At 39.2% G+C, this 10,924-nt stretch overlaps 1 protein-coding gene across 3 annotated transcripts in view; it reads left to right on the top strand.

Moving 5' to 3' along the window:
- The first annotated feature begins 7,361 nt into the window (after window positions 1–7,361).
- Window positions 7,362–10,924, top strand: part of kras (v-Ki-ras2 Kirsten rat sarcoma viral oncogene homolog) — a 10,544-nt gene continuing 6,981 nt past the window's right edge. Inside the window, exons 1-3 of one of the 3 annotated variants that reach the window (XM_008295992.1) lie at window positions 7,362–7,441; window positions 10,052–10,169; window positions 10,707–10,885. In XM_008295992.1, coding sequence (XP_008294214.1) covers window positions 10,059–10,169; window positions 10,707–10,885 — 290 coding nt within the window. In that variant the 5' untranslated portion in view covers window positions 7,362–7,441; window positions 10,052–10,058. Of the gene's footprint in view, window positions 7,442–7,755; window positions 8,016–10,051; window positions 10,170–10,706; window positions 10,886–10,924 lie in introns of those variants that run through there. The other 2 variants (XM_008295991.1, XM_008295993.1) reach the window with 2 other exon arrangements.

Below are 10,924 nucleotides of genomic sequence, written 5' to 3'. Positions count from 1 at the left end.
CCACCATACACAAAAACAGTGTTTATCCCACTGTCATAACCCTACTGAACAGCTGAGCCGCTCCAAGCCACAACTGCTATATGCACTTCTATGTTGCACTAATGTACATATACCTTTTCTACTGGATGTGTAAATTCTTGTATGTATTTGTCTCATTGTCTTGTTTTATTTTTTTAGTAATATTTATTGTATTTTGTTCTTTTCTTTCTGTAGTTACTTTATTTTATTTTTTAAATTTTCCTATTTCTATTATTCGTGTAAATTCCTAGGGCGACACCAACAGCCGAAACCAAATTCCTTGAATGTTCTGTACGTACTTGGCCATTAAAGCTGATTCTGATTCTGAGTCCTGCTGTAGTCCACATCATATTCTGGAGGCATCTAAAGGCACTGTACTGGGGCTACTGTCATTTATCATGAATTTACTGGTTAATAATATTAACCTCTGAAGACCTGGTGTCCACATATGTTTTTGGGGGAGTTATATTATCACAGTAGTTTTAAAAAAATATATATATATTATGACCTTATGATTGCTATTTATTCGTTATTTAAAAAAATATGTCTTATTTTCTTTATATTTTTTATTTTATTCTCTTTGCTATTTGATCTGATCATATAGCAATTGTTTCATTATTGTCTTATGATTATTTTTTATTTTTCTTGAATTTTTTTCTATATTTTTAAAATATATTTTCATTTTCTTTATATTTTTTATTTTATTCTCTTTGCTATTTGATCTGATCATATAGCAATTATTTTATTATTATCTTATGATTGTTATTTTTAATTGTTTATTTTTATTGAATATTTTTAAAATATATTTTTATTTTCTTTACTTTTTTAATATTCTGTAGACCTTTAAAGGTACTTCACTTGGAATACTGTCATGAATCATCAACTTATTGGTAATTTTCTTTTGTTTAATTCCTCAGAGAGCACACTGAGGTACAGCTCACTTTTTCAGGGGTGTTGAAGCATCAAAATTAGCATCAAATTATAACAACTTAATTGTAAAAACATGAGCTAATTCTGGTAGAGTACATTTTTGCTAAATATTATCCCAAAAATAATTATGCAAAACACCTATTTAAATAAGATACCACATATTTGGAGCACTGACATACTGTATCTCCCTGCAGCTGTCTGTAATGAATTATGAATTTATTGGTAATGATGTGAAAATTTATATATTTTATTTAATCCTCACATTACGGCACCTTTTCACAGCTGCCATGGTACCTACAATAAATACAGACATATATAAAATGAAATCAAATAAACAAATTATGCAGACTCCATTGAAAAAAAGAAGCTAATTCCAGCAGAACACAGTTTTTTATTAAATCTACGTGACGAACGCTGACAGACTGTATTTCACCTCCTATTCTGTAAGCACATAAAGCCTAAGTGGGACACTCTCCCTACAATAAAAATCACATAAAAGCTCGTTTCAGTTCATTTTTTATAACCTCAGAGAACACATTAAGGGACAACTCTCATTTTCATTGACGCCAAGGCACATTAAACAAATGTAGACTTACCTAAAAATTTGCAACTTATGCAAACTTAATACCAGAACAATATCTGACTCTGGTATTTTTGTTGCGTTTTATGTGAGAAATGAATGAAAATCGTTCACCGTGCAATAAAAAGCATAAAGAGAATAATATTTCCAGGATTTGTAAATGCATAAGCTCCTTGCAAAACGAGTTAAAGCTTCGGCTGGAGCAGCAGAGGACTCTTTGGCAGTGGGTCCATGCATGAGTGGAGGCTTACTGCCCTCTTGTGACAGAACACACTTTCCTGCAATAAAATACCAACTGGAACTCCATCCATCCATTATCTTTTTACCGCTAATCCTCTGTAGGGTCGCAGGGGGAGCCTATGCCAGCTGACTGAGGGTGAAGGCAGGTTACAGCCAGGGCAGGTCGCCAAACACTGAGAGAAAGACAACAAAGCACACTCACACCTACGGACAGTTTAGAGTTAACCTGACAGTTAAACCTCAGCAGGTCTTTGGACACAGGGAGAACATGGGAATCGAACCCACGTCCTTCTAGCTGTGAGGTGCTAACCACTGCTTCACCGTGCCACTGGAGCTGTCGTGTAATTATTTTCCTTTGTCTGAAGAGGTTCAAGAGGTTTTAGCCAACAAGTCTGGTTAAATTAAACTTACTTTACCAGAAGTCTGGAAAAAACCCTAAAACAAAACACTTTTATAACTCCTGTTTTATTCTTTGGCAAATTACAACCACAACCTTTGCACAGCTCTTAATCACAGAAATTATCTGAACCTGCTGTAGAAAGAAACTGCTAATGCTAATGATGGCTCTTTGCACTAAAGCGTCCCAGTAAGTCTTGAATAATGACTTGAAATGCAGCTGTTGTTGATGCTGTTCTTTACACTTGAGGTTTGCTTGCAAAGATTTGACACACCTGCTGTAAAAATGAAAAGAAACAAAGACCTCCTTTTGTTAAATCTATTATTTCAAGCTCACATTGTAGCATCTGTGTTCAGAAAATGAGGCAATTTTAATTTGTAGTCATTGGACAGATGTGTTGGTTTGACAAGTGGTGGAAACGATGGGGTCTTCTATGGTCAGGTACAATGATAATCAATAAATCAGCTATAAACACTAACATGAAAATGAGCTACTGAAAAACCCAGCAGCATGTTTTCACTTTGAGGAAGGAAGTGTCACCTGGACAGCTCTCTGTTGCTACTGTTTTATCTTCATTAACTCCAAGCTTTCATTTTCTTCCATCTGCTGAAACTCCTCACATAGAGACACAGTCATCCCCTCAGCCATCTAATCCTCAGCTAAAACTTACATTTTCAACTCTGAGGAAAAACACATAGAAGTACTAAATCCTGGTTTTCAGTGTAATATTTTGCACTTAATGAATATGCAAGTGTTCATGCAGTGGGTCTACATGTAAACTGAGGAACCCATACAGCTACAATAAGCTTCCAGTCTCACACATGATGAAAAGCATTATGGGAGACACCATCACCCCACTCGTCGTTGGTCAGTGAATGCACCACGGCGTCATGGCCTGAAACAGACAGCTGCTGGAGGACTTTATAGTGTGAGAAGCTATGTACAGATAGCTGACAAATTAAAGGAAAACTTGGTGACCCTGTTATCCTGTGGGGAGCACATGTTTGGGTCCACTTGGGTTCACCTTCAAAGGAAAGGTCAAAAGAAAATTGTTTTAAATGAATTATTTTTGTCCTAGGTATGGCTGCAAGGTGGCTCGGTGGTTAGCATCGTTGCCTCGCAGCTAGAAGGTCACCGATTCAGTGAAGACACCCGGGATCTTTCTGCGTGGAGTTTACATGTTCTCCCCATGCAGCGTTGGTTCTCTCCGGGTTCTCCAGCTTCCTCCCACAAGGTCCAAAAACATGTTGAGGTTAATTGGTGACTCTAAATTGTCCGTAGGTGTGAATGTGAGTGTGCTTGGTTGTCTGTCTCTAAGTGTAGCCCTGTGATAGACTGGTGACCTGTCCAGGTGAACCTGCCTTCACCCTGAGTCAGCTGGGATAGACTCCAGCCCCCCACGACCCTTGTGAGGATGAAGCGGCGTATAGATGATGGATGGATGGATTTTTGTCCTATCATGAAACATTTCTGTTCGGTTGGGAACGGTGTCCATGATGACAATCCACCAACATCAGCGCACGAGGGATCACTGAATGGTTTTATGTTTGTGAAAATAATGTGACTCCTATGCTGTGTCCTTCGTAATCACACAATCCAGTTGAACACCTATTAGAGCTTCAGGGCTGACTTGTCAGACGGCGCTCTACACCACCGTCATCAAAACACCAAATGAAGGAATATCTTTTGGAGGACCGGCGTTTCATATCCCTCATTTGCAGCGCTGCAGATTTGCAGAGTCGGCGGTTTAGACTGGTGCAGGAGTGAAGTGAAGCAGCTGTGGCAGCACACTGGGGCCCAGCACCTTACGAAGACACTGTAAAGTGGTTTTTGCTTTAATTTGCATAACCCCTATATTTAACCTACACACAAGCACTGCCAGTGAAAATAGCCGCAGTGCTTAGTTATAGCTATACTTCCCTCATTAATAGCCTCTTTAATGCACACGGTGTGCTCTGTGAATGTGGCGGCGTTAATTGAGGCAGTGCTGCTTTTCAGTTTAGGTTTTAAACCGATAAAGTTTATGGTTAGGACTGACTCAGGTGCCTCTGAACTATGTGTTAGTTATGCTGCTAGGGTAGGGGTCTCAAACTCGCAGCCCGTGGACCAATTGTACGTTTTTTTCACATGCCCCTGCACAAGTTGTTGCCCTGGGTGTTTTCTATGTTTTTTTAATAAGTTGTGGGCTACCATAGCTCAGGCTCGTGACAGCAGCACAAATTAGCAACGTTAGTCGCTTGAAACGTGATTCGAGAGTGTCACCAAGTGGAGGGAACACACATCCTGTCACCCAGTGATAGTGCAAATGCGTTTTCTTTAATTGGTTTGTTTTTTTCTGTCTGTGTGAAAAGCTCTTCTCCATCATGAACAAGTCAAAGTACAGCTCTGAACTTACTGATGAGCATCTTCAAGGCATACCGAGGGTCTCAAATGCTTCCCTCCCTCAAGCCAAATGTGGCTCAGCTGTGTAAGAGGAAGCGCTGCCAGGTCTCTGGTAGCAAGGACTAGATAGGAGGATTAAGACTGTTCATGTTCTGAGTTGTTATTAATAAAGATTGAGAAGATTGGATCAGTTGTACTTGTTCGGAATACTTGAAACCCTTTTTTTGTGGATGATGCGGCCCAGCCTCACCCAGACTCTATCTCCAGCAGGCCCCAGGTAAGTCGAGTTTGAGACTTCCCATGATGCACCGAGTATCGCCCCTCTACTACCTTCTCCTACATTTATATGCCACCATTGCACGTCATTGTCTTTGTGTCTTCTCTCTCTTGTAGTTTGTCCAATCTGCAATTATCTCTGGTTGCGGAGCGACTTGGGCCTCACCAGCCTCCACAGTGTTTATTGTTTTTGTCAGTTTTCTCTCTGCTGTCCAACCAGTGTGGGCAGACGGCTGCACTCCCTGAGCCTGGTTCTGCTGGAGGTTTTTTCCTTTTAAAAGGGATTACTGTTGTCTCACTGTGTGTAGCACTGTGTGATTACTCGTATTGTGAATTGCAGCTGCATATAAATAAAACTGAACTGAAGTGAACTGGAAAACAAGAAGTCAATAGTGACCTCTAGTGTGTCTGCTGTATAAATGGAAATAACACCTTTTTTTGTATTTTATACTCCTTTACACATCCTGTATTTGGCTACAGGCTCTTTATATCTGCTAGAGTCCCATCGATGTTTTTGGAAGATTTAAGTCCCTCAAAACAAACAAACGTATTTATGTAACACCAGGATACACACAGAGGCTGTTTAAAGGGCTTTACTGGAAAAAGAAAGAAAGAAAGAAAGAAATTCATATATATCAGATATAAAACACAAAATAACCACCAAACTAATAATTTAAATAAATAAAAAAATCAAGGGAATCCTTGGATTTGATGGATATTTATTTGTATATTTTTGTAGGTTCACAACTTTAGTTCTAAATTAGTCGAGTTAATCTAAAAAAATAGTTCCACTGTGGGGTCTTTGCCTTAATAGTTTTGTAGTCTTGTACAGGTGTATTTTATATAATCATTTGTAGTATTTTAAGTATTTAATATTTAAATTATTCAGGAAATACCCACCATAAATAAGATTTTGGGGTCTTAGCCTTAATATGTATTGTGATCAGGTAAATTTGTACTGTTTATAATAATTTGTAGTATTTTAATCTTTGATATCTCAATGACTCAGCTAAATTCACACCATAAATAAAACTTGTTAAGTCATGTTGTGAGCTCAATTCAAGCTTATTTTTCTATCGGAAAGCTTTTCAGTGCAACAGTTGTTGATTTAAATGTCCTATTCAATAAAGATGGATTGACTTGAAAAGATCAAATACAGCAGAACAAAATTACATTATTTAAATTAGATTAATATATTAATCAATATAGACAAGCTGACAAATGTACACACAGATTAAAGAGAGTAATGAAAACTAACTTCTATATTTACTGCACTCTGCATTTATATATATGGGGATGGGTTTGTATTTTGATTGTATTTTTCTGTGTTTTGCCATTTTTTCAGTTTATTTTATAAATATAATATAATTTGTTTTACCGTTTCCATGAACGCATGTGAATCTCGTGGTGTGACAATAAAGGAATCTAATCTAATCTCACTGACCAGCACAGCAGAAAAAGACAAAAGATAAGAAAATTAGATAAAGTAACCGATAGAATGCTTTTTATTGTCATCGGACACAGAGTACAGCAAAATTAAAAGATAACTCCAGTGGTGCAAAATACAAGAATAAAAAAATAAGAACATAAAAATATATTTACAAAAGGAGCCAGTAGGAAGTAAATATGGTTAGGAATGAGCACAGTAGCAGCCAGACGGTAGAATAAATATGTGGCACTGTTGAGACACTGTGGATACATAAATAATATGAATAAATAAATAAATAATTATAAATAATATATAAAATGTAATATATAACATAATATATATTAATTATAGATAATTATAATATAATATAGAATAATATAAATAATAAATATATATGATAAATAATTCAGACTATGGAGACAAAAAAATTAAGTTAATAAAAGTTAAAAGTACAGGCAGTTAGTAGTTAGAGTTCCTTCTGCGCACGTTTTTCTCCACATATTTCCTTTGCTTTTAAATTGCCGTTATAAAAAATGAAGAAATAAAAAAAAAAGAGAAAAATTATAAATAAAGAAATAATAATGCATAAATAAAAATAATAGTAAATCAATAATTATTTTTTTTAAATCATTGCATTTATTTGTCCTTATATTTCGACTTTTTACTTTTATTTTATTTTTATTGATTAATTTTTGATTAATATTGCTTTATACTGCCACATTATTTTTTATTTCATTTATTCTTCTTTTTATTTCCACTTTTATTTTTTTTTTTTAAATAATTTTTTTTATTGATTTATTTTTGTAGCTTGCCACTCTCACTACTCCATACAGTTTAGCCACAGCCTCGTGGACAAAACGACATTTATTATTTTTATTATTATTATGAGTGAGAAATTCTGCTTTTCTTCCATTTCCATACTTGAACACTAACCTGCGCTTCGCCTTGCGCATGACTCTTTATGCGCTTCTGAGGCGCAGGAGGAGCTCCAGCGAACAGCAGGGAAAACTGACAAGGGATTGCCAAATCATTTCCTTGCCTGGGAATGACGTCCCTGCTGCACATTCCAGTTATATTTAGAGCCTTTATAAAGAGGAGTCGCCCTCTAGGCTGTGTTGACTGTGCAGCAGGCTGGAGCGGAGGAGACGAGCTGACACTGTATGACCCGCACAGTCACAGAACCACTAAAGTAAGAACATGAATCACTCTGGGTGGCTTCAAATTCAATTTACTAATTAAAAAAATCTAATAAACATCTGCACAAGCATGAGATAATAACAGATGCGGGCTATTTGGGGGCGTATGTGGAGCTATTTGTGTTATTAAACGTGCGTAAAAACAGCAATCACATAAATGGTAAAATAAAAATAAAAGTATTACAGGTGTTATTGCGACACACACACACACACACAGTCAGAGGAGTGATATGGCCCGGACCGGTTGAAATCCCCAGCTATGCTTTCTGGGTAAAGTGCGCCCTGGTATCCGCCCATATTCGCGTAAAGGAGGCCAAACCGGAGCAGCTAGGCCGGACGCTGGATCAGATGGAAAGTTCAATCGATTAAATTTGTCCACTTGTTTTTTTTTTTTTTGTTTTGTTGTTGTCGTCGTGCATGTTCCCGCTCGCTTGTGAAACGACGAACTTAAATGCGGGCGTTTTTTTGGCGTGAAGTAGGAAATGCAGAGATCGTGTGAAACGAGAGGATTATCAGCTTGACTTCTTTGGTCGCTACTTCGGACGCGGAACTCCACTTCGCTAAAAGGTAAAACAAACGGATCCGATTATTACATGTGTGAGCCCCCCCTCTTTTTTTTAAAAATAATTAAGGCTTTGTCGTGTTCACTAATGTGGCTGGCAGGTCACCGTGTCCGCCGTGGAGTGGAAACACTTCTGCTGGAAACAGACATTTTCGGTTTTTTAGTGCAAACTACGCCCAATTGTGAACCTACCGTCTGGCCCTGCAATGCAGACCTGTGGGTTAGCCTGTCAATGGCGGCTCCACAAGCTGCACCCTCTTGAATGAATGATAAGCGAGTGTGTGTCCGGGCACACGGGTGCACACAATGCAAAAATTAATCGCTTTGTTTATTTTATTAGTTTTTGTTTTTTGTCCAAACGCGTCAGGTTAAGCTAGCGAGTTTAGCTAGTTAGCTTACTTGTGCGGGCTGAGGCATAGGGGCTGAAGCTCCGATGCTAAGCTAGCTAGCTAGTGTTCACAGCATTCAGGCGACCCTGCGGCCACACAGCAGTGGATTTAAATCAAATTCCTCCCCACTTTTAAGCCAGGTGTTGCTGCCTGCTTGGATAAAAACACAGGGGCTTTATTAGGAGGAAAAAAAAACACGGCTAATTCAGCTAAGTAGTTTGGAAGTAAGCTAATATTTAAATGGCTGCTAATCAACCTCCATTAGATCTCTCACTGTGTTTGTGTGATATTTCTTAGCTGGATATAACCTTGTTGTCTAGTGATAAATAGAAAAAAAAATGGTGTCAACAACCATGACTGGCATCTATTTGTTTTTTTTTTCCTCCATTTAAATTCCACTACATCATAACTGACACACAAACGAGGGTGTGAATTATCAGCAGCATCCTCCCACCACATCCCAGTGCATCTGACATGACAGCTAACTGGACATTCACTCATCACTTTCACTGACTAATAAGCAGAAAAAAAGTGCTCATGTGGCAGACACAGTGCTGCCTGGATGGTGTGTCAGTATCAGGTAGAGATAAGGCAGCTTCCTGGTGTGTAAATCACAGCCTGGTTTCACTATATAACACGGATTTGATGGTTTCAGGGAGCATTGGAAAAAAAAATGTTGTGAACACAAAGTGTACCTTTGTTGGCCAAATACCTATCAAACCACATTCTGGCTTTTGTTTGTCTAGACATGGCCATAAGAGTCGGTGCAGCTCCTCCCTGACTACAGGCAGCGAGCACTCTGTAACTTCTGAAAAGGCCAGCTGCCACTATCGACGGCTCCACAAAGCAGCCGGACGGCACAGAGCCTCCCAGTTGCTTGTCAATTCTGGAGCCTTAATGTAACGTCATGGATTTCTGCCTGGGGTTCGTTTCTGTTGTGTGGCTCAGAAAACACCACCGACTCTGCAGCTGGATGCAGACGTTTGATTATCTCTGGTTCTTTTACCTCATTATCTGATTATTTCTGTTAATTTTTATCCCACGGGATGGAAAGATGGTGTAATCTCATGTTGTAAAAGGGATTCTTCAGCGTTTGATGTACCTTTTTATGGCTGATAATGATTTAAAACTGAGTTAAAAGGTGTTTTATTTTCCCTCATTGGCACATAATCTCATGCAAATTAACCACCACATTGCATTTGTGATTATTGTAGTTTCCTTCACGAGGTTCTAGTTGAATACTAAAATGGGCTTTTTTTTTTTCTAAATGAAAAGCAAAACAAACTTTACGGTGTGAAATCTAATTTTCCAGTGATTCAGCGGCGTTATTAAAAGAATCGTAGAGGGGTTTTTGAATTAGTCACTGGAAGCCGTGTTCACACATTACCGTTTCCTCAGCCTGCCAATCCCAGCGAAGCCGACAGCTCGTCAGACACAAACGACCGGCGGTAAACGAAGCTGGATGGCGAAAATTGTTTGAAGTGGTGATTCAGCGCTCGAAAAGAGTTAACCATCCACAATAGGATTTAACATTTTTAGAGCAGAGAGGTTTGAACAAACGCGCTATTAAGGCCTTGATGGGTGCCCCCAGAGATGAATGGGGCGATCTGTGGAAATGTAATAAATGTTCTGCTTTTTTTTTGCCCTCACAGGTGAATCATGACAGAGTATAAGCTGGTTGTGGTGGGAGCTGGAGGCGTTGGCAAGAGCGCGCTTACCATTCAGCTCATCCAGAACCACTTTGTGGATGAATACGACCCCACCATTGAGGTAAATAAAATGTGTGTGCTGTAGAGGTATGGGGGACACGGCACACGGAGAAACGTACTCTTTAAAAAGGAGTTGCAACAGGTTCGACTGGTTTAAGCTTTAAAAAGGCGCCTAACTGGTTTTTAATGACTTTCCGTGCGTGTTTGCGCGGCTGCCGTCTCAGTGGGCCGACCTATACAAAGCCAACACGGTCTCATTATGGCTTCTTTAAATTATTGATGGAGCGCTGCGATGGATTATTTAAATACCAGGTGGCATCTGGAAGTGTGGCAGCTCATAGAATCAGACAGTAATTGTTTGTGTTGGATCGGATTGAGTGTAGCCGAGTGTTTGGATGCAGTGGAGTCGAGGACCTGGACATGCTGGAAACAGGAATCCCCTTCAAGGATGAGTTCTCTATTGTACCACGGATGTTTCACACCTGAATCACCTTATAAATAAATAGTTAAACCCTATCATATTGGTGTTTTATGAAGCTGCCACGTGGTCGCTCAGCCCTCCTCAGTCTGATCGCTCTCTGACCTCCTCACCTTCCAGGACTCCTACAGAAAGCAGGTGGTCATCGACGGAGAGACGTGTCTGCTGGACATCCTGGACACTGCAGGTCAGGAGGAGTACAGCGCCATGAGGGATCAGTACATGAGGACAGGCGAAGGCTTCCTCTGCGTCTTTGCCATCAACAACACCAAGTCCTTTGAAGACATTCACCACTATAGGTGAGCTGAGGAGGTTAAAGGTCTGCGGACTTGGGACCC

This window comes from Stegastes partitus, unplaced genomic scaffold (genome assembly GCF_000690725.1).
Source record: "Stegastes partitus isolate 25-593 unplaced genomic scaffold, Stegastes_partitus-1.0.2 Scaffold1093, whole genome shotgun sequence".
Lineage (NCBI taxonomy): Eukaryota > Metazoa > Chordata > Actinopteri > Pomacentridae > Stegastes > Stegastes partitus.
This window is presented reverse-complemented; position numbering and strand designations above follow the sequence as displayed.